This window comes from Metschnikowia bicuspidata, assembly GCF_001664035.1.
Source record: "Metschnikowia bicuspidata var. bicuspidata NRRL YB-4993 chromosome Unknown METBIscaffold_2, whole genome shotgun sequence".
NCBI classification, from domain to species: domain Eukaryota; kingdom Fungi; phylum Ascomycota; class Pichiomycetes; order Serinales; family Metschnikowiaceae; genus Metschnikowia; species Metschnikowia bicuspidata.
Genome location: NW_017387732.1, coordinates 1,161,318 through 1,183,585, shown reverse-complemented (window position 1 = coordinate 1,183,585; position 22,268 = coordinate 1,161,318). Strand labels below are relative to the sequence as shown.

At 47.5% G+C, this 22,268-nt stretch overlaps 7 protein-coding genes and 1 non-coding gene across 8 annotated transcripts; 4 read left to right on the top strand and 4 right to left on the bottom strand.

The window, feature by feature from the left end:
* Window positions 1–430: 430 nt before the first annotated feature.
* Window positions 431–2,095, top strand: RET2 (coatomer subunit delta; the record flags this gene model as incomplete). Its single annotated transcript, XM_018857270.1, has 1 exon — window positions 431–2,095. The coding sequence occupies one exon, from the start codon at window positions 431–433 to the stop codon at window positions 2,093–2,095; it is 1,665 nt and encodes a 554-aa protein (XP_018712655.1).
* Window positions 2,096–2,326: 231 nt separating this feature from the next.
* On the bottom strand, window positions 2,327–3,439 carry PDE1 (3',5'-cyclic-nucleotide phosphodiesterase PDE1; the record flags this gene model as incomplete). Its single annotated transcript, XM_018857035.1, has 1 exon — window positions 2,327–3,439. The coding sequence occupies one exon, from the start codon at window positions 3,437–3,439 to the stop codon at window positions 2,327–2,329; it is 1,113 nt and encodes a 370-aa protein (XP_018712654.1).
* Window positions 3,440–5,972: 2,533 nt separating this feature from the next.
* METBIDRAFT_147752 (uncharacterized protein) lies at window positions 5,973–7,602 on the top strand. Its single transcript, XM_018854536.1, has one exon. It carries the CDS (start codon window positions 6,189–6,191, stop codon window positions 7,524–7,526), a length of 1,338 nt encoding a protein of 445 aa, XP_018712653.1. The 5' UTR covers window positions 5,973–6,188; the 3' UTR covers window positions 7,527–7,602.
* A 2,346-nt stretch (window positions 7,603–9,948) lies between these two features.
* Window positions 9,949–10,773, bottom strand: METBIDRAFT_40015 (proteasome core particle subunit beta 7; the record flags this gene model as incomplete). The annotated part of the gene is made up of 1 exon (XM_018857218.1): window positions 9,949–10,773. One exon carries the CDS (start codon window positions 10,771–10,773, stop codon window positions 9,949–9,951), a length of 825 nt encoding a protein of 274 aa, XP_018712652.1.
* Window positions 10,774–12,521: 1,748 nt separating this feature from the next.
* On the bottom strand, window positions 12,522–13,107 carry METBIDRAFT_40638 (mitochondrial 37S ribosomal protein YMR31; the record flags this gene model as incomplete). Its single annotated transcript, XM_018857297.1, has 2 exons — window positions 12,522–12,739; window positions 13,041–13,107. The coding sequence occupies 2 exons, from the start codon at window positions 13,105–13,107 to the stop codon at window positions 12,522–12,524; spliced, it is 285 nt and encodes a 94-aa protein (XP_018712651.1).
* A 1,674-nt stretch (window positions 13,108–14,781) lies between these two features.
* Window positions 14,782–15,735, top strand: METBIDRAFT_39115 (uncharacterized protein; the record flags this gene model as incomplete). Its single annotated transcript, XM_018857092.1, has 1 exon — window positions 14,782–15,735. The coding sequence occupies one exon, from the start codon at window positions 14,782–14,784 to the stop codon at window positions 15,733–15,735; it is 954 nt and encodes a 317-aa protein (XP_018712650.1).
* A 1,891-nt stretch (window positions 15,736–17,626) lies between these two features.
* On the bottom strand, window positions 17,627–18,205 carry METBIDRAFT_11032 (polyphosphatase; the record flags this gene model as incomplete). The annotated part of the gene is made up of 1 exon (XM_018853902.1): window positions 17,627–18,205. The coding sequence occupies one exon, from the start codon at window positions 18,203–18,205 to the stop codon at window positions 17,627–17,629; it is 579 nt and encodes a 192-aa protein (XP_018712649.1).
* A 1,596-nt stretch (window positions 18,206–19,801) lies between these two features.
* Window positions 19,802–19,875, top strand: METBIDRAFT_t115. Its single transcript has one exon. It is a non-coding gene; the product is annotated as a tRNA-Val (tRNA).
* The last annotated feature ends 2,393 nt before the right edge of the window (window positions 19,876–22,268 follow it).

The following is a 22,268-nucleotide window of genomic DNA, read 5'->3' as shown; positions in this document are numbered from 1 at the left end:
ATCCACCAATTGACAAATACCACTTGAAATTTCCCAATTGACATACTCTAAATGGACATACACCAATTGACATCCACCAATTGAAATACCAATTGAAATACCAATTGACACACACCAATTGACTTACACCAATTGACATATACCAATTGAAATACCGGGCCAGGAACAGCCTCCAGTTGACGAACCTCACCCTCAAGGACCCAAAACAAGAACCGTGCATTCTAAAGCAAACCCATATATCCTCCTGGGGCCAGGCTCGCGGCTCCCTCCACCACCGCGCCCGACACGGTGCGCGCACGCCCGCCTCCACCACAACAGCCGCCGTGTTCAGAAAAAAGCCATCTGGCACCTCCAACCGCCTTCTTTCCACCAGACATTTCTAGGTGCAACCCCCCAAACCTTAACCAAAAAAAAAACCCACATATCCGCAATGGCAGTTCTTGCGGTTTCCATCTGCTCGCACGGCGGCAAGGCGCTAGTGGCGCGTCAGTTCAGAGACTTGAGCCAGGACCGGATCACGGAACTTTTGGCCCACTTCCCCTCGTTGCTTTCGGGCTCCGGGGCACAAAACACCACAGTGGAGACGGACGCGGTGCGCTACGTGTACCAGCCGTTGGAAGAGTACTACGTGGTGCTTTTGACAAACAAGCAGTCCAACATTCTCCAGGATATCGACACGTTGCACCTCTTTGTGCTGGTGGTCAGCAACATGTTGCGGAGCATCGACGAGAAGGAGATCTACAGCAACGCGTTCGAGCTCTTGAGCGCGTTCGACGAGATCGTCAACTTGGGCCACCGCGAGAAACTCAACTTGTCGCAGGTGCAGAGCTTCTTGGAAATGGACTCGCACGAGGAGAAGATCCAGGACATCATCGAGCGCAACAAGGAAATGGAGGCCACCGAGGAGCGCCGCCGCCGTGCCAAGGAAATCCAGCGCAAGGAGTTGGCGCGCCGCAACATGGAGCTGCAGCACGCGGCCGTCTTTGGCGCCGCGGGCCAGGCCCCGCCCGCCCACAACTCGCTGGACGCGTTCGGCTACACCTCCGCGCCGTCCGCCGGTCCGCTGTATGGGAACCCGCCCCGCGCGCCCGCGGAGACGCCGGGGCCCGGCTCCGCGCCGCCGCGCCCGGCCGCCGGCAAGGGCTTGCAGTTGGGCAAAAAGCCCCTGCGGCCCGCCGCAACCGAGCAGAAACAGCCGCTTCTCGCCGCCCGGCCACCCGCGGCCGCGCCGAGCCCCGGCATCCCCGAAGCGGCGAGCTCGGCGTCCGCGTCGCCCGGGCCGCAGCAGAGCGGCGGAGCCAAGGCGGCCAACGCCGGCATTTTGATCACGCTCAACGAGAAGATCACCGCGCAGTTGCACCGCGAGGGCGGCGTGTCGGCGTCGGAAGTCAAGGGCGACCTCAACTTGCGCATCAACAACGCCGCGTTGGCACGTGCGCGCCTCTTGTTGCGTGTGGGCACGCAGGCGGGCATCCAGTACAAGACCCACCCCAATGTGGACCGGGCGTTGTTCCTGGCCGACAGCAGCATCGGCTTGAAGGACCGCGCCAAGCCCTTTCCCAGCAACGACCAGAGCTTGGGCGTGTTGCGCTGGCGGGCCGCCGCCCCGGCCGACGATGCATCCTTGGTGCCCCTCTTGCTCACGGCGTGGGTCAGCGTGGACGGCGGTGTCGCCGACGTCAACTTGGAGTACGAGTTGACGCCCGCGTTCTTGGACGCGCACCCGCTGGTGGAGTCTTTCGACGGCGTGCAGATCTTGGTCCCGGTGGTCTCCGACGACGTGATTTTGAAGGAGGACTCGTCGGGACACGTGTCCTACAACGCCACCGACGACGGCGTGGTGTTCTCGCTCGCGCACATCGATACAGCCGCCGCGCTGGGCTCTTTCGAGTTCTCCGTGCCCGTGGACTCCGAGGATAGCTTGTTCCCCATGCAGATCGCATTCCACTTGTCGCGCACGAGCGGCGTGACCGAGTCCGACGGCCTGTTCGGCAAAGTGCTGGTCATTGACGTCGTGTCCAACGACGACGAGGAGGAGTCGCTTCCGTTCAACTTGCACCAGAACTTGACCTCCGAGAGCTACTCTGTGGTCTGAGAAGAGACGAAAGGAGCATGACTTTGGCAAGAGACGAAAGGAACAAGATATCGGGCAGCGGACGTGGCCGGGCCTACCGTTGCGTCGAGTAAGAAAAGCCGAACTGGATGTTGCCTGCGCGGCTTGGTCATGTGCTACACGGACTCGAAGTCCTGCTTCGCACGCCGGCTTCATATATACGATAGATAAATAAAAGGAAGCGGCGACCCCAACGGATGTTTGCCGCCCTTTTCACACCACCACCAGCACCCCGTTCGTGGCAATGGAAATGCTCAAGCGCAAGCCTTGCGTGTCGTTGAGCTCACAGAGCTCCTTCATGATTCGGCGTCGGGGGTCCTTGCCGTCATACGTTTCCTTGACATGTGTGACAATCACTTTCAAGTCCCGGACAAACGGTGCAGTCGCAGAGCCTTCATTGGTTTGGGCGCAAGCAGTCTCTAGTCTTTGCAACTCGGCCATCACGTGCTGCGGTGTCATGTGGCCGTACAAGTTGATGCCTGGTTCCCTGCTATGTGTGGAGCATTCGAGAATCACGCATTTTAGTGAGCCGTCAAGCACGAACGGCGCCACGTACATCCAGATGAGAGAATTCCTCTCCAGGCGCAGAATCGAGTCGGCCTCGAAGTCGCCAAAAATAAGCATTTTCGCTCGGCTCGTGTTGTCACACACTAGAAACGCCAGTGACATGTACGGCTCGATGTACTGGCCGTTGTTGACGACTGACCCGTGCGACAAATCGAAATGCTTGACTGAATAGGCGCCGCTGGCCATACTAAGAACCCCTCTTTCCGGAATTGGCCGCAAGTCGACCAAACCTAGCAGAACCATATCTGGCCACATCACGCCATTGAAGACGTGTTTGTTCAATGCATCTGTCGTGAACTTCGACGCGTATATGACAGTCTTTTCCCCGGCGTCGGAGAACCCGGCCAGATTGATCACCATTGCTTTTACATGGTCCATGTGAGGGTGTGACAAGAGCATCGCAGCCACTTTAGAAAATACACGCCTCAGTGCAATCAACGGTGGGTCCTTGAGATCCAGGAACGGCTGGCTGTGTGGGATTTGGAGATACTCTTGTGGAGTCCCACAGTCCTCGTATAATGCCATTTGGGTGGAGAATCTGGATGGGGCTTCTGTGCTTCCTCCACTTTTTGTTCGATCTCTCAAAATGGTTTCTGCAAGTGCATGCCAACCAGAGCCAGCATCAATCATGAAGAGGGGCCTGTCTCGGCCCTGTAATACCTGTGAATAAGTGAGAGATGCAGGTTTCACCAAAATCGAACAGTTTCCAGATTCCAGCGGCCCACCTGAAGTGCCTATAAAGGTGATTTCATAGCTCATCAGCGAACTAGAAAGAACTAGCCGCGATATGTCACCAAGATGGCGGCCGACTGTGGTGTGTTTTGAAGCCTTGAGCGGTCTAGGAATAGCAGATCAACGCAAAGCTCCGATCTATAAAGAAATATGCACAAAAATCTTAAAAGCAGAGTTAGATATTTCACTCGACACCACTGCAGGGCTTAGGACCTCCAAGCCTTGGATTTCTTAGCGGTGAGAAGTGGAGAAGCGATAAGTGATCAGCCGTGTATGCCGGAGTATATCTCACGTCCGCTAGTCTGCATAAAGTTGCCATCGACGCATGCACGATAACGAATAGGGGTATTTTTGAGATGGGCTCCAATCCAAATACGTTGAGAAGATCATGCTGGTTCACGCATGCTTATCTGAGATAAATATGACACGAAATTTTAAAATATGTTTGATGTGTCTGCAGTTGGCTAGAGAGCGGTCTTTGGATTTGGCTTGCTAGTGGACTTTGACCGCGCATGTTTGGATAAAACGCCAAGAAAACCGTCCGCGTCATGTTCTAAAATACTTCCAAATATAGTTGAGATGTTCGTGTGCCTCAACGTTGATGCATTGTGGGGCAACTTCATAACCACACAAAACTCAAATATTCTGTCATCTTCGTAGTATACATTCAAATTCCTTTCGATCTAGATCTTATGAGTTTGTGAAAAATTAGGGCCTAGTCAAAATGTTATGAGGCTTCTCCTTGTGGCCACGCTCTCGTACGTTTGCCGCGTGTAAGGTCCCCCCTATCAGCTCAACACTGACGGGCCTGTAAGGACGTACTCTTCTATATGCATTTCTGTTATGAGCTGTGTCACATCTCATGTCGCTCCCCTCATATATATTCTTTCTTTTTTCATGGCCTTTCTTTCATCGAATCAGATAAGTAAGAGAGATCTGCTTCCCCATGCTAGTTTTGTAAGTCAGTGGTACATACGAGTCCAAAAAGAGCGATGAGTATTTTCTTGTTAGTATATAAGCAATTCTTTGTCTAGTCAGGAATTGCACTGTAAGGTGTAGGTTTTTAATCATTTCGCATGATATCTTGAAACCTAACACATGGCTCGGTAAACAGATATTGTGAAACGTAGTAACATCGGCTCGCAATACTCAGTCTAAATGAATAAAACTTCGTCGTCAAAAATAAGCTAACAGGGCTATGATTACATATTTGATCTAAGCAAAAGCCCAACATAGATCAAGAGACGAGTTTTTACATGAAGTACCGTCTGTTTTTTGCCGAGCCTGAAAAAACCTCTCACCACCACAGTCTAACATCACATTTAAAGTGTCTGGCAAAACGCAACGCAAGTGTAGTGAGACACTTCAAACATATTGAGTGAAACAAGTCTTTCTGGCATCAGTTATTTTACTACTTCAAAATGCCTGTCGGGGTTCCTGGAAGTTTTGCAAAAACATGATACAAGGTCCCTGCAATACAATTAGCATGAGTCTGCTTCTAGAATGACTAAAACTCTTTGCAAACTATTTTTGCAATTTACAGACTCGAATTCAAAACTTGTTTTTGTTTTAAATCATTCATCGGAAGGTTGCAGTAGCATCGGAAGATTGTAGTAGCATCACAGGATTGCAGTAGCACCGAACGTTGGCAGTAGCATCAAAAGGTAGTAGTAGCATCAAGATCTAGTGGCATCACAAGATTCTAGTAGCATGAAAGGGGAAATAAAGACATCGGTATGAACGGGCACTTTTGCAGTGGGGTGTTCGTCTGCGCAGATTAGTGGCCCATAGATACGCCGGCTCTAGAAGCCTCCGGGCCATCCCTATTTCGACAAATCACAGGATCATTTTTCCCCCTTCCATCACTCAACTCTTCAGATAATATCAGCGACAATAAAAAGACATGGACACTTGCAATTCTAAGATGTGATGTCAAACACCAGGGTATAGTTTGACCTAGATTAGGTGTTTCCTCTTTCGTGCACGTTGACACTAATCCTTCAAGCCTCTAGCAATCAGATATTTCTGCGCTCATAGCCTTTTTGGCGGATGTGAGGGTTTCGCTCCATGAAAGTTCAGTTAGAGGGCGGCGAGTCAATCTCTGCTGCAACTGGAATGAACCCCCCGTGTAACTAGAACGCCTGCGAACATGCATCCGAGAAAACTAGGGCAAAACGGAAGATGCATGTCAAGTCATTTCTATTAAAACAGGATAGCGGGTGTTGCCCGTATCAACCAAGAACGTAATAGACACAGTGTGCTGGTATTTTTGGTACTAGTACAGAACACAGTGAGTACAGTAAGCTGGTATTTTTGTCAATACAGGTCATCACATGAAACTTAAGCTAGTGGTGATCATAAAAGTTTAGATCTTAGTATCAGTTTTTGCCGATGATCTCCGAAAGCACCTGCTCCCTCTTTGTACGTCGGTTGTGGGTGCAGTCAGATATCATGTCGAAGCCCTAATGAAATGTCGTCCAACATCCAAAACCTTTCCCCATTTGATCCACGTTGTCCAAATACCAGAACTGTGGCCCATATTATTTCAAACCTGTGATAATATAGGGCAGAAGCACGTATGTTCTCCCGGGGTCCCTCACAGTTATTTTGCAACTCGACATAGATGTCGATCCGCGAATCGACAGCCTGATTTCGCAGCCATACTTTGTTAGGCCGCAGACTGCAAAAAGTGACATTTTCTATATAAACAGGTGTTCGCTCCACCTTCTGCAAACTCTCTTCCATTACTCCCTTCTTTACGAACATACGCTCCATCATGATTGCACAAATGATTTTTTGCTTCAGACTCATCAATTGCGTTTCGGAAATCGCTGCGCTTTGCCTCACAGGCTATTTTCTTGTCGTGCTCCTTATTGAACTCTCGGTCCAGGCAGAATCTGCCACCATGGACTTGAACGCTGTTCAAATCGAAGAATACCACTCTGGCCCCTTTGGGGCTGAACCTGAGATTGAGACTCGTGGAAACACTAACGCTGATTTCACCTCTATTCAAATTGCTGCTGCCTCTGCTGCATTTCATCCCAGATATTCAAAGGCCACAGAAACAGATTGCTTTACTGCCTTCTTTCCATCAAGCGACGGTAGCTTTTTGGAATTTTCCGACGGAGACACTGGTGCTTCTTCCGTTCTTTCTTTCAATTCAGAATCTAAGCTTGGCTCCTCGGCTGGTGGTATCTTTATGAAGCCAGCCGTAGTTGTAGACTGTACTGAGACTGATGAGATCAAAAGAACGCAAGGAGACTTGTTCCTGGACAACAATTCTATTTTCAATGGGGAACTTGAGATCCCCAAAATGGAAGCCATTGCTCTTCTGCCTGACGCTAACCCAGATATTGACATGGAGTCTGAGTGGCAAATTCAGGGGAGAAAGCGCAGAAATTCTCGCAAAAGAACCGGCACAAAAGTGAAGACAGTTTTTGGGACTGAGGCAACTGTTTCCGAAAAAAAACTCGCCAGTGAACCAGAATCCGCTGTAGCTGGTTCTTCTTTTTCTAATAATCCTTATCTGGTTTTGGCTGACATCGATGAGAGTGACTATCAGGAATCACGCCCAAGCAGACAATACAAGAAAGTTCCTGGAAAGCTCGAGCTCTCTTCTCTTGAAAACGTGATTCCTGACAGCTCTCTGGCCATGGGCTTGACTATGGGAAACAACGAAATGCTCAACCTGAATGTAGCCTGCAATATCATGGACATGGCTTGTGAATCTATTGATGAGAAAGACCTGGGACTGAGCCAAGAATACACTCAGAATTCGCTCCAAGAATCTCCTCAAGACGCGGGAGAGGATCTGGGCTCCAAACATGTCGGAACTACCGTTGAAATGTCTGATATTTTGGTATCTAATATTTCTGATGATGGTTGGAAAGTTCAAGGCAGGAAACGCAGAAATTCTCGGAAAAGACCTGAACGGAGCGTCACCATGGCGACAACACCGGGATCAAGCCTGACTGATCAGAGGGGTTCTTTGGGGTCAAACCCATCAATGAAACCGCCCTCCTCTAATTTGAATCCTTTCCTGGTGTTGGCTGAAATAAGCGAAGAAGACTTTCAACAAGCCCCACCAAGAAGATATTTATGTCTCGAAAACTGAGACAATTGCTGGCCACTGGGTCAACAGCGCCGTGCTACCAATTTGATAGCCACATCACTCGTAGACTGATGAATAACGGTTGAAACAGGCTATCTATTTGTTTTGAAACAAAAAAAAAATCAAAAAAAAATCAAAAAGAAAAAAAAAAAAATCAAAAAATCATCGGTGAGGTCTTCGCCTCTTCGATGTTTTCTCCACTCGTAAGATATATAGGAATAAACAGAACTCTACATTTACAAATCACTAACAAGTCTTGATGCTGGATCATAATCAATACGGTGCCCTTCTCATATTCATTAAGATTGCAAGTGTTGTTCCATAATAATAAGTTGTATTGATAGTCTTTTTGTGTATGAGTTTCCGTCTTCGATTTGAGTAGAAGGCAGACTTAGTGCTGAGAAACGTAGATCTTTTGAGTTCAAGTAAACCTTCGGAGATCAGGGAAAGAGCATTAAAAAATGCAGAGAGAGATTTGGCCAAATTGAAAGTAATACTTGTTTGATTTCCGTAAACAACTCTCTCATATTGTGGACTTGAAAGAGCATACCACGCGTAGCAGAGTTCTCGCCCTCAGTAACTTTATTTCGCAAACGGATGATTTGTATTTCTTCCTGAAAGTCTGCCTCAATATAACTGTTTTCAACGGATACAATGATTCGAAACACCCCTGATCGAACCCAACTTCTCTATCAGCTAAAGATCTGTAAATTTGGCACTCTTGAACATTTTATCATGCCCGCTATCTTCGTGGTGTCGTACTGATGGAATATTTCATCTTAAGATCAACGCTTCATTAAAGCGTTTTCAAACTCAATCGGCCCGCAGTCAAATCATTTGAATATTAGTTCTGAATCCAGCTCTTAGTTCTGAAAGCACCTAAGCACCGGCTAATTCAAGTATTTGTGCAGAGAGTGAGTACATCAAATACAGTCTTTTGTTAAAACATTGCATCTGTACACATTCAGATACTTGATTTCAGGACCTCCCAAAGAATAAAGACTATTGAAAATCAACAAGTGATCACATCATCCCTATTTGCATTATCAACCTCTTCAAACGATCATCTTTTGGATTCAACATATTCAACCTCACCAATGTAACAGGATTGCGCCACTAATACTTAATCTATATAAGTATTTGGAGTTTGGCGATGAGCCGGGTCTATGCTTTAGCAGGGGTCAATACAGCTCAATTATTCCTCATTGTTTCAGCCCCTAATTATACTAATTTTTTGGCTCGATCTCTTTCGTTTTTTATTGTGGACAACTATATGGTGGTAGGCTTGAAACTTGCTCAAGTTTAATTAACTGGATTTGTCTGACATTTTGCACAGCTCAAATGAAATCTTGGGTGCGTCTTTTGCCCACAGATTTGAGCCGTTTTTTCTTTGGGGCCGACAATCCACTCTCAATCTCATATATCCTACTTTATCATGGGCACCACGGAAAGTCGACCTCTATATTGCGGATAAACTAGAAACCGAAATTTCGTTCTTTTCACTCACTCAGACTATTGACGTAACGTAATCTTGAATTCTAGTGGCTGAATATTGCTGAGGTCAGCAATTATCTAGCAAATAACTTGCAGACTGCCTTGAATTATCACGAATGATTAGCAAAAGGCCAAATCACACCGCCTTAAGTTATTTGGCCTCTATTTCTTCTTATCGGCTTTAGTTTCATTACCTGAAAAATGGTGTTTTTCAGAACTTTATGGTACTGCTCAGGTCCCAGAAAAAGGAACGCAAACCTTTCCAACCTTGCTTTTAACTGCGCTTTCTTGACTATTTGCGTCTATGGTTTAACTGCCCCAAAGACTTGCTTCTCGATTCACATAATACAAGCTTTCGCTTTTCAGAGGAGCTTTTAAAAGAATAGGCAGTTTTGCGGGTTGTTTAAAGGACTCAAGTATAGAAGCAGGTTTGAAAAGGAAACTGGATATTATCTACTGCTAAGTAGTCTCATAAAGTACCCCTAGATAATGCGGGCGAGCTAGCGATGAAACCCACATTTGGGGTTCCGGGCGTCCACCTTTCTTGTGCCTATAGTATCAGGATTTTTCAAGCAACATGCCACACACTGTTCACAGGAAAGCTTCTTCTATGAGACCCAAACCCAAGATGAATGTGTAGTATTTTCGTACGTACAGTTTTCTCCGACTTCGACACGCTGGCAGTGCTCGCGTCTTCACCGGTCTCTGACTGGCGCACACATGTGATCCATGAAGAATGTCTGCAGACAATGAAGGAGCTCGGGTCCCAGTGGCAGTCGTCCGCGGAGGTTTTCTAGCTATATTTAGTGGTCCCCTCAATGACACACGCCAAGGAGGGAGCGGCACCAGACACAGACACAGACACGGGCTCGAGCGCCGTTGAGCCAAGAGCACGTGCCGCCAGGGCCAGACGCGGCCGCGTGAAGCGACCCTACAATTGCTTGCTTCCGTAGCCAATGACGTTCTTGGCAAACCTCCAGTTCTGGTTCTCGACCTTCAAGTTCTGCTGGAACTTCAAGTCCACCTTGCCGTCGGCAAACGTGAACACCGCCAAGGTGTACTTGTCCGAGGCACGTGCGTCCCTGTAGTACAAGACCCGCATGCAGTTGGTGATGGCGTCCGTGGCCTCGCTCTCGGAGACCTTGTCGAAATCCTCGTCGTGGGGCACGAGTTTGCGCAACAAGGGCACGGCCAAGTGCGCGCCAAAGCCCGTGGACAAGGCCAGCGAGCCGTACGTCACGCCCAAGAGATCGACGTACCTGAGGAACGGCGTTCTGTCGTCGTTGAAGCCGGCCACGATGATGGCGTTCCACAAGGGGTCCATCTTCAGGCGGCGGTTGTACATGACACGGCTCATGTACTCGTGCACGTGCGGCGCCCGCAAGTTGTGCCCGCCGTCGTTGTCGTAGACCTCCTGCTCGGTTTCCAACTGGTGCAAGAGTCGTTCGATGTGCTGCAAGTCGGAAATGTCGCCGGAGATGCCGACAATGGTCTCGGAGCCCACGCGCACCAAGCGCTCGATGTTGTTGAAGCGGAGAAGCGACCCGTACGAGCCCATGTTGTCGGCGGCAATGGCAATCCCGTTCTGGAACTTGAGCGCCAACACGGACGTGCCTGTGATGATGGGCTGCTGCGTGTGCATGGCGGGAAAGTCAGCCGGCACACTGTTCTGGTGGCCTGCATTGGCGATCTGGTGGTTGTACGCGCCGTAGGCGTCGTTGCTGGGTCTTCCCCACTCGAGAGGATCGTGGTTCATGATGGCGGGTGTATGATTAGAGAGGCCGCAAAAACGGGGGTGGGGGACGGCTTTTGCGGATTGGGCGGGGTGCGAGTTTCTGGGGGTGACAGGGGCTGCGGCGGCTGGGCGGCGGTGTGTTTTTTTCGGGGTGTTGGGAAAAAGACGGGGGGTTCTAAATGGTAGTTTGAGTCTGAATTCGCTGGTGCGCTCTGTAGTGGCGAGCTGTAGGAGTAGTGGGGCGCGCACTACCCGGGCCCTTGGGTTGTCGCCCTATTTGTTCGCCCTATTTGTTCGCCCTATTTGTTCGCCCTATTTGTTCGCCCTATTCAATCGCCCTATTTAATCGCCTTGTTTACTCGCCCTATTTATTCGCCTTGTCTATTCGCCTTGTTTATTCGCCTTTTTTATTCGCCCTGTTTTGTCGCATTGGGCCCGCACTGGGCAAGTTCATGGGGCCGGTGGAATCTGGCGTTTGCTTGGTCTAGAAAGACGGATGGTTGGGAATGGCGGACCGGAGTTGGGGCTGCCCGAGGTTTATGCCAGTTGTTTTTGTCTTTTGTATTATGTTTTGTATTATTGTTTTTTATATTATTGTCTTTCTTTATATTCTCTTATGTAGTTCTTGTCTTTTGTATTAGTTTTTCGCATTAATTGCGTCGTATGGCTTGATCTCACAATTCGGCAGTGAGTGACTTGGTACAAGGGCTACGAATAAATTAAAATAGTAAACCAGCAAAGAAAGAACCTCAGAATGAGAAACAGAGCCGAAAAGAAGTTGGTAATCCAATGAAAAATATGCTGGGTCATCGAGCCAGAAAACGCACCCAGCTCTTTAGTAATTGTTCTTGTAAGATAAGGCTGGATATGTGTTTCCAGACACGATGAGATACTACATTTTCCGAAAGGTACAAGTTATGTCAGCGTCATGAAGGCTGCACGGGGCACCAGTTCAGAATCTGCCTCAAGTGATGTTTTAGATTTGAGAGCCGTTTAGATGAATTAAACTTTACGGTACCAGACCCATATTTCTATGTAGTTGAACAACTCGCGGGTTTCTCGTCTGCCTTCACAATCTAGGGCGACTCATTGCACAAGTGCCTCCTTGAAATATCGGGCAAAAAAGATGCTGTTAGTGCTCACCTTGAGCCTTAATAGACTGCAAGAATGAAATCTCTTTGTGTTATCTTTGAGAGTCTTTACATTATGAGAATATTACCCTCATCTGTTGAGGAATAAAGAAAGCCTCAAACCAGCGGTAAAACCAATTCTACAATTCTTGAAAATAGAGATAGAAAAATGCAAACAATGCGTAAACGGACTCAACTTCATATTCAACCATGAGGCCAAATCTTCCGATTTCAGTGAATATCATCAGTACGAGTTGAATATCTGATTGTCAAGGATGTATTCAGGAACTAACAGATATTCTTCAACTGGAAACCGGCAGGAAGCGGGGATATGAATGAAGCTCAGAGCATCCCACTCTTTGTCCCCTAAAGCTGCGGCCCCATGAAAACTAGGGCCCTCCATGATGGAGCCCGGCCGCAACAATAAACCAAGCCATCCCAACTACTTGGCACGAATACGCTCTGGCCCCAAGTCGACTGTCCCGAACAGACATAAACGCCATTGAAACAAGGTCTTCACCCCGGCTACACGACTCTGCGGCAGTTCACCATGCCATTGTATTGACGTTATTTTGTACATAGCATAAGCTTCTTCTAGGTTAGTTAAATACTCTTTGCAGGCCAATGTCCTCCAGACATCTAGTATACGAGACCAGCGCCGCCGCTTTCGATCTGCTCAGACTCCTCGGTGCTTGGAACCATATACCTGAATCTCTTGGACAACTGGTTTCTCAAAAGCACCTCGCCCTCTTGGAGCTCGATGGGCTTCCAGGCTGGTTGTGACGATTGTGTTTTCTGGAGCGTGGGCATCTTTCCAGAAGGAGAAAAGGGGTGGGCCTTGGCCGCCACCGTGGCAGCTGTGGATGTTAGTAGCAAAATACGTAGACAAGGGAGACATTTGAGCGAGCGGAATCACGGCGCAAGCCGGTTTAGAGCTACACAGATGGACATTTTGGCCGGAACCAGCTCTCAATGCCGCGGCTGCTTGAACAACAAAAAAGCGCTGGCCATTCGCAGATTGGCTGGGATTGTGCGGGCAAATCTGCTGGCTGGGGCCTCGGGTCCCGGAAGCAATCGGGTGTTTTCAAGAGTGCTAAAAGAGCCCCAATAACGAGAAGCCAGACCATACGAAATCTGGGCCTGGCCGGGCTTACATACCTTGGTGTGGGCCGCCAACAAACTTGATGAGGGGCACGTGCTTGAGGAGAGATGCAGACTGTCTCATGACTATTTGGTATGGGTTCTTGTGGCAGGCCTAAGCTGAGTCGGGGAAAGTCTGTCATTGGGCCCCGGGCCGGAGGGCGCTGTGTGCCGGTCTGGCAGTCAGCATCCGGGGCCAGGCAAAAAAAAAGCGCGAGGTCCCCGGGGCCACCTTGCCCTAGTGGGACGGCAAATGAGGGAGCCCCACTGGGCAAACCGCTTTTTTCCGGCCCAGCGAAATACAGAAGACATTACACAGTGTTTTTATGGGACTGGAGTGTTTTTTGTTTTTTAGTTATCTGTCTTTTAGGTCGGGTTGTAGGGGTGTTCAGTGGGTTCTCGGTTATTGGGATGCGCCTGTTGTGCGGGACAATTTGTGCATGCGTCCGGCACCATGGAGACTGATGGCGAGAAAACTAGACGAATCTCACGATCAACAAAAAGCCAGCAAATATAGAGTGGTGTGTTTCAAGTGGTTCTGAAATGGCAGTGCTGGTGTCATCAGATCAGAGCCATAAAAGTGGTGGTTTCAGTAGTGGGATTAAGTGGTTTCAGTGGGGGTATTAGGAAAGGTATTAGTGAAGGCATTTAGTGGAGATGATTAGTGACGATTAGTGGGTAATGAGCGGGGGTACTTGGTGGGGTATCTATGGTGGTTTTAAGTGGATGTTTTTGGCGGAGGTAATTAGTGGTGGTAGGTAGTGGAGGTAATTAGTGGTGATATGTAGTGGATGTAATTAGTGGTGATATATAGTGGAGGTAATTAGTGGTGATATGTAGTGGAGGTAGTTAATGGAGGTATGTAGTGGAGGTAGTTAATGGAGGTATGTAGTGGATGTAGTTAATGGAGTATGTGGTGGAGGTAATTAATGAAGGTATTCCGGGCAGGTTCTTTTTTACAGATACTAGTGATGGTAGTGAGTGATGATAATTAGCGATGATACTTAGTGATGATACTTAGTGATGATACTTAGTGATGGGACTTGGTGAATTTAGTGAGGGTATTAGTAGATGTATGCAGTGGTGGAATCAGTCGAGGTAATTTGTGGAGATAATTAGTATTCGGTGTAGGCTATCAATAGAGTGGTGTAGTGGTATCAGCTCTCGATATTTAAGTGCCCGACTTCTACAATCCATGTTTCGTACTACAAGAGTCCGTGAGGAACATTAATAATACTAGAAGTACTTCACGAGCAGTACGGGAACCGCAGAGATGCGAGCACTGCCATCAATGCCAATAGCCAAAAACAACACCCATTAAAAAATTAAACAAATACAGAAACAAAGTTCCGCCACCAAGAAAGCATGCAAAGCCACAAGGCCCATGCCTTCGTTAACAAGCCCGTTAATGAAAACAACACGAGTCTCCACACCCAAACAATCCTGTACTAGCAAGCCGGCAGCCAGCACGTCGACCAAGGCACCGCGCGCTGTCGCCCTAAATCTGGGCCGCGTCGCCTGGGCCAGGGCCATTCTCCCGTTTGCGGCGCCATTCTCCCATTTGCGCGGCCCCAGTCTCTGGCACCCGTTTCGCAGGGCCAGACATGGACCGGCCATGCGAATACAATGCCTCCAGATTCACGCACCCGTCCCTCCACCAAAACCACCAAACCACCAAACCACCAAAACCACCAAACCACCAAACCACCAAAACCACCAAACCACCAAAACCACCAAACCACCAAAAAACACCGCCACCATGAGCGACAAACTCCAAAGAACAATCGCGCGGTTCCAGGAGAGAATCGACAACAAAGACTATTACGAGGCCCACCAGACCTTGCGCACCATCACCAATAGATACGTCAAGGCAAAGCAGTTTGACTTGGCCATAGGCATCTTGCGCCAGGGCGCGTCCATTTTGGCCTCCAACAAGGAGTATGCTTCGGCCAGCGACTTGGTGTCGTATTTGATCCAGGTGTACACCGAGGCGGGCGTGGCGTGCTCGGCCTCAGGGCCCGGCCACGAATACAGGGCAGCGTTGATTGAGTTGGTGTCTCTTCTTCCAGACACGGACCCCAGCATAGGCGATTTGGCCAAGCAAGCGCTCGCGTGGGCCCAGCTGGACGGGACTTCCAAGTTTGGCGACGCCAGCTTGCATCACGTGTTCGGCACCAAGCTTTTGGCGGCCGTGCCGGAACAGGCAACGGACGCCGACAAATACAAGGTGTTTGCCGTGGCCGAGTTGCACTTAATTTTGGGCACGTTCGAGTCGTTGCCGGTGTATGTAGACTACTTGTTCTGCTGGTATCTCGAGAACAAACGGACCGCCGACGCAGGCGAGTTCTTGGCCCGCGCCGTAGTCAACTACGCATACCTCAAGAACATCAAGTTTGCCCAGGCCGCCACGGACCGGTTTTTGCAGAAACTCATTGACCTGACGCAGCCGGCCCTCGAGAAGACCGACTCGCTCTATGTTTTCGAGGCGCACGACCTCTTGAACTTCTTGCAGTTGCTTGTTGCCACGTTGAAGAAGGAACACGCGGGCGAGAAGTTCATGAAGTTGTACGGCCACTACGAGTCCTTGTTGGCGCAGAACGACCTCGTGGCGCCCGTGCAATATTTGGGCCGGGAGTATTTCGGGTTGAGCTTGGGCTCGGCCCAGGGAGGAAACAACATGTTGGCCAATTTGATGGGCAGTTTCTTCAAGTGAGTGGAGCGGGGGGTATGGTGGCCTCCTTAATGGTATTGAAAGCGGGCGGTGACGTGGAGGGAGGAGTATGGTGGAGACATGCCGCACGCTACTAGGTTGGAGTCCGAGGACACTTGTGTATTGGTATTGCAGGAGAGGATTTAGAGCAGCGCGTCAAGGAGTTTTCCAGCAGCTCTTGGAATAATAGTAATGGCAGATCTTGAGAAAATGATTGCATATCCGTATTATAAAGTGGGGTGAGTTCTCCAGGATAATTGCAAAGTAGTGTCTTTGGAGTGCGTTTCCCTTGACGAATAGTGGCATAGCAGTCCAGTGTATTCTTGGAAAGCCGTGCCTTGAAAGTGTTTTTTCCTTGATGAGCCATTGCATGGCAGTCCAGTGTAAAATCTCAAAGTAGCGCCTTCAAAGTGTGTTTTCATTCTGGTCCCCTCATAAGTAATTATCTTTTCCAGAAATACCGGACGAGTCTTTGAAAGAGCGTTTCCTAGCAGCTCTAGAATATCAGCTGTTCAGAGAATACTTGCACATCAGCCCTTGGGAACGTGATTAGTCCTTGAGAGTGTATTTTGTCCTTTAGAGTGTAAATAAGCCTTTAGAGCGTAATAAGTCCTTCAGAATGTCATTAGTACTTTAGAGTGTGAATACGCCCTTAACCTAATTACAATACAGTGCCTTTGCAGTGTGTCTCTTGACCAATAGTGGCATAGCAGTCCGTGTAAAAATTCAAAGCAGCGTCTTTCAGACGACATTCCATTCCGGTCCCTCATAGAACAATTAAACAGTCTTTCTAGAAAGACTTAAAGTATTTACCAGCAATTCATTAGAGAACAATGTCATCAGCGTTTTAGAGAATGATTGCACATTAGTTCTTTGGGGTGTGATCCTTGGGAGCGTGATCAGTCCTTCGATGTAATTAGTTCTTTTGAGCGTCATTAATCATTTAAAGTGTAATTACAAAGCATTGAATTTGAAGTGTTTTTCCTTGATGAAGAATGATACAGCATTCCAGTGTATGATTGCGAGCAGTGCCTGTAGAATGTGATTCCATTGACGATTAATTGCATGGCAGTCCAGCATAAACTCTCAGACTAATGCCTTGGAAGCGTGTTTCAAAGAAAAAGTCTCTAAAGTCTTGACATCAGTCTTCCGTAGAGGTCTTGTCATCAGTATCAAAGTCTTCCATGATCCTCCTCCAAGTTAAACATACCATCACCGTCCAAGACACCTCGAGGTCGACTATTAGCGTCCACTCGGAAACAGGCTCGTATACATCCAGGCAAGTTACCTACTTGTGCCGCGACGAGACCGATACAGTGTATTAATCAGGGGCCGCATGAAGTAGTGGCCTCATGAGGCCCTGTGACAGAGGCCTCATGAATCAATAACCTCACAAATCAGTGGCCTCATAAATAAATGAACTCGCAAATCAATGAACTCACAAATTAGTGGCCTCACAAATCAGCGGCCTCATAAATTAGTAGCCTCATGACAGTGGCCTCACAGATCAGTGCCCTCATAAATCAATGGCCTCACAAATCAATGTCCTCGTCAATCAGTGGCCTCGTAAATAAATGACCTCGCAAATCAATGACCTCATAAATTAGTAGCCTCATGACAGTGGCCTCACAGATCAGTGCCCTCACAAATCAATGGCCTCACAAATCAATGTCCTCGTCAATCAGTGGCCTCGTAAATAAATGACCTCGCAAATCAATGACCTCATAAATTAGTAGCCTCACAAATCAGTCATGGCAGTACCAGACACTGCCCTTACACACCACCAAGCTCACGTTCATACTAAAAAGGGCAGCACATCAGCCCCACCGCAGCTTCTTCACTAGACGTCATTAAATTATGTAAGTCCCCCTTCCCCGCGCCCGCCGCACATCCGTCAATACGCGTCCTCGCCCACCTCGCCCAGGCAGTCCTTCACCACCGACGAGGCATCCAACGCCAGCACAAGCTCCGGCCGCCTCGCCTTGAGAAGCTCGTGCCGCGCCTCGGAATACGTGCACCACCGGCGCTCGCGGGTCGCCAGCTCGGGCCACTCGCTGCTCAAGCTTTCTACTAGCATCTCGTAAAAATGGAACTCCAGGCGCGGCACGAATCTGGCCGGGTCCCAGTCGTGGCCACGCTGCTCTACGCTCAAAACTGGCGCCTTGCGGCCCCTGGTGTCGAGCACCACCGGCAACTTGGCCAAGATCCGGCCCTCGCACCCGGCCTCCTCCCACGTTTCGCGCACCGCACTAACTATGTAATCCTCGCCCTCGTCCATTTCAATTCCACCCTTTGGAAATACCCACTGGCCTTTGTGCGCACTGGACAGAACCATCACCACCTTGTCCTTGGCGTCGTTCAAACAGATGCACCCGGCCACCATGCGGGCGCCGCTTTCCGGATTGTAGCGCTGGTTCTGCCTGCCGACACGTGACTGCAGGGACTTGACGGGAAGGTTGGGGTTATTTTGCATTTGCGTGTGTGGAGCTGGGGTGGAGAGAAGATGCGGGGGGGCTGGCTTTTTCCGGGGCCCTGGGGCACGGTATTTCTAGGGCCTGGTGTCCAGATGTTCTGGCCTGGCGCTGGAGTTTCTGTGGGGCGCGGGGCCAGGTTGATCTGCGCGGCCGGCGCTGGCGCTGGCCCCGGAACTCGGGGGCGCGGCGAGTTCCGGGGGGACCGTGCCCGGGGAGTTCCGGGGCCAGCGCTGCGTGACTGAGCTGGGTCGCTGAGCTAGTTGGCTGGTTTGGAATAATAATCAGTGGCTGGGCCCAGGCTCTTGTCTTGTGGGTGACTCTTGGCTGTTTCATTCAGACTTTCAAAATTTGAACAATATCAAAGAACGGAAGCTGCCCGAAAATGGTTTCATCTCACAGAGTCGACATGGAGCTCAACAAACGCATAGAAGCTTCCCCAGTCGCCATTTCGGGTCTCAGCTTTTTCACGTATTCTTCCAAGCCTTTTATCACTGATCGTTTTGTGCTCCAAAGTCTCAGGATGGGGATATTTGATCTTGCCGACGACCAATCGACCACATGCTTAGTATGTTTGTAGAGGGGCATCTAAAACGGTTTGATGTCAGTGGGCAGGCTTTAAAAACTTTAACCGCTCCCAGTACCAAGTTCAACATACGGCCCGCCTCTTTCAGTTCATCACGCCTGGAGGTCCGCTTGGCCTGTATCTGTCTACGTAATGGATACTACGTCATCGATTTCCAGAATAAGTCTCCTGTAGTAGTCGCTTCAGCTCAGATGGTTCAAGAGAACTTAAAGAGCTTACTTCTTGCAACTCACCACGTCTTCGAGTGTATCTTGAAGCTGGTGGTGACGAACCAATTTCATTTCGTCAAGTTCTCCAAAGAGTTGTCGGCCGGAGAGCCAGTCCAGCACTTTTTTTAAAAAAAAAATCGTATTATAGAGTGTTACTGGAGGGATGTGAAGACCTGAGCCAATGTTGCCATCTATTATGAGTCTTTTCTTTAGATTTTTTTGTTAGTGGTGGGGCTTACATCCCTCCGGTGACACCCTATAGTATGATATTTCTTTAAAATTTACTATTTTTTTTTCAAAGTTTCCAAGGAAATTTCAGGTGTGAATAGCCGGTGCACAAAGTTGCTTCGATACATCTTACAGTTGCCAAACTATATGACAGTCATAGATTATAAAATCATGTGGGTTCAATTTCTTTTCTTAGCTGGGTTGAATGTTTGTAAAGAGATATGCTATAGGGCACATAGTACGCGTGGAACTTCACATACTCATGCAAGGACTGACCGATGTGGGCCATTTTTTTTTTTGGTAGATTCATCTGATTAAAGGGGCAAAACCATATAAATAATATATATAAAAAACCTTTAAACAGCTCCCAGCTACGTACCAAGTGTCTTAGCTCGGCCCGTCCCCTTCCGTTAGTACTCTTCAGGTGAGAATTCGCAAGCACTATCTCATGAAGGGACATACACCAAGCCGCAGACACGAATAAACACTAAAATAAATGTTGTTGGAAAATTGTATTGTATTCAACACTTTTTCTGTCAAATATATTGACAATACAACTCCAGAAAGACACATAAGGTCGCGTGGTCTAGTTGGTTACGACGTCTGCTTCACACGCAGAAGGTCCCCAGTTCGAGCCTGGGCGTGATCATTTTTTTTTGTTTTCTTGAACTTTTTTTTATAGCTAGCCTCGCGAATTACAAGATTAAAGATTGCTCTCAACGAGGTTTGAGTCGGAGACACGGACCTGGTGAATTTGTTTGGCTGCAAATTTCTTAGAAAATTTTTGCTTGAATAAAGAAATCTTTGCCTGGAGCAGAATTGAAAATTGCCTAATTGAGAGCATGGTTTTTTGGCAGGGAAGGAACGACCAGTCCATGAGACCAATGGCTTTTTAAGTATAGAATCTGGCGAGATCTTGCAAAAAAACGAGGATCATTTTCGAGAATGCGAAGAAATTCTCAGCAGAGTAGCCCCGGAATCTTAACCAAACGATTGGCGTCTTATTTATCTTGTGCGGATGGGGTTGGCTATGATTACTCAGAGCAGACTGTTTCGCTAAATTGTGTTTAGAAACATACGCTATTTGAGATAGTCATTGTGTTTTGAAATAAATCGTATTTTCGCCGATTGTTCTAGATTTGAGCATATATTCGGTTCGGGTGTATGATGCTTCGTATCAAAGCTTTCCCTAGTAGAACGCATGGGTATTGCTACAAAAAAGCTATTGATATTCTTTTCTTTTAGCAAGATATATTTTGCAGTGAAATTGTCTTGTCTGTAATGAAATTTTCACAGCCGTTTAGTGGTAGACCAGCGAGTTGTAAAACATCGCGTTCCACTTATAGACTTATTTTCGCTCCCTCACTTTTCAGTTTCTACTAAACCATGCCATCCGTTACCGAAACTCACACAATAATTGAAAATAAACTTACGTCATGCTTGGGTCTGGTTGCTTCTTAGAAAGACCAGCCGTCGTTGTGGTCTGCACCACTGTAATCAATAAAATTGTAAAAGAAATACAACCCGGACAATACTTCCAAGATTAATGGAAAATTTTAGGCATTAATGTGAAAGACGCATACCAATAGGTTCTGGGTAGAAATCTCATGGTGGAGAGCTCAAAAATTCTCCAAAAGAATCGGCACAAACGTTGATATAAATGTTGCTGTTTTTGACGACAATAAGAACTGACTGGCTCAAGAATCAAATGATTCTTCTACTGAAGATGATTTGTCAGACTCAAAACTATATCAGAAAGAAATAAAATCATTCGTGAGAGCTCGATTATCTTGGTTTTTGATGCACCCAACGATGGATGGCAAGATGAGGCAGGAAGCATAATTCTTCCGCAAAATGCCAAGACCTGCTCCATTGCGATGAACGCAACACAAGCGATTTTGACGAGACAGAAGTATGTTTTGAATTCAAGAAAAAAAACATGACGCTTCTCTAATTCTGTTGATACCTGTCTGGTTTTGGCAGGGGTTGATAATTACAATCTTTAGGTGTCGCAAATAGACATTAGCATAAATACAATCTTGCCTGAGGCTGTTTTAACTTGTGAGGAGTTTGCTTATCAAGTTCATCACCGAAAAGGAAATTTAGGTGATGAAAGATGATGACACATAAGTCTTGTTTTTGAAACCGTACCTATACGAGAATAACAATTATTCAACGATTTTAGATGCCAAGGCCAAAACATAGCTATTAATTAAAAATATGATCAATGCTCGTAGAAAGACAATTTTGGTATACTCACACATGTGTAGGCAGACTAGTTTACTCATGAAGATCTTGTAGTCAAGAAACATCGAGGAGCCTGATATTTGCAACTTTTATAAAGCATAAGCTACACAACATTTTCCCAATATATTAATGATATTTCATATTTTTGTCACAATTGAACTCTTGAATTAATTTTGATATATAGAGGTAAAGAGATGGTAATTAACAGTCAATTGTCCAATTATGACTTCTAATGGGATCATTTGAGTCTTTAGCAAAACAAGCTGGGGAAGAGCTTGCCATTCAATCAGAGTTATGAATATTGTTATTCTGGAAAAAGTTATATCTTATTGTTTACTAAGCGTTTCATGATCAGGGAAACAATCATGCCGCTATAAATCACACCAATAATCTCATCGAGGAGTAATTTCAAGATTTTACTTGTGATTTGGGCGTTTCTGTATCTGTAACCGTAAAGTTCCTGGAATTTTCAAAAAAAATATATCAGTTGCCCTTCAAGCCAGGAGAGAAATAAATACTCATGACTCTGGGCAACTTGATGATAAGCACATTCCGCAAAGAAATCTAGAAAAGCTGGCAAGTAAATTTGCTCGAATCTACAAAACAGAAATGCAGGCGCAATCCTGGATAGATACTGATCTAAAATCATTTTTCATACAGCAACTCTTGAGTCCCGCTACTCTTTGAACGTGCAGACTTGGATCATGTGAATGTCGATACCAACATATACGCTTAATGCTCACATATACGTTTTCACATTAAATCTTCTGAATATACTTTCAAGCTTCTTCCAAA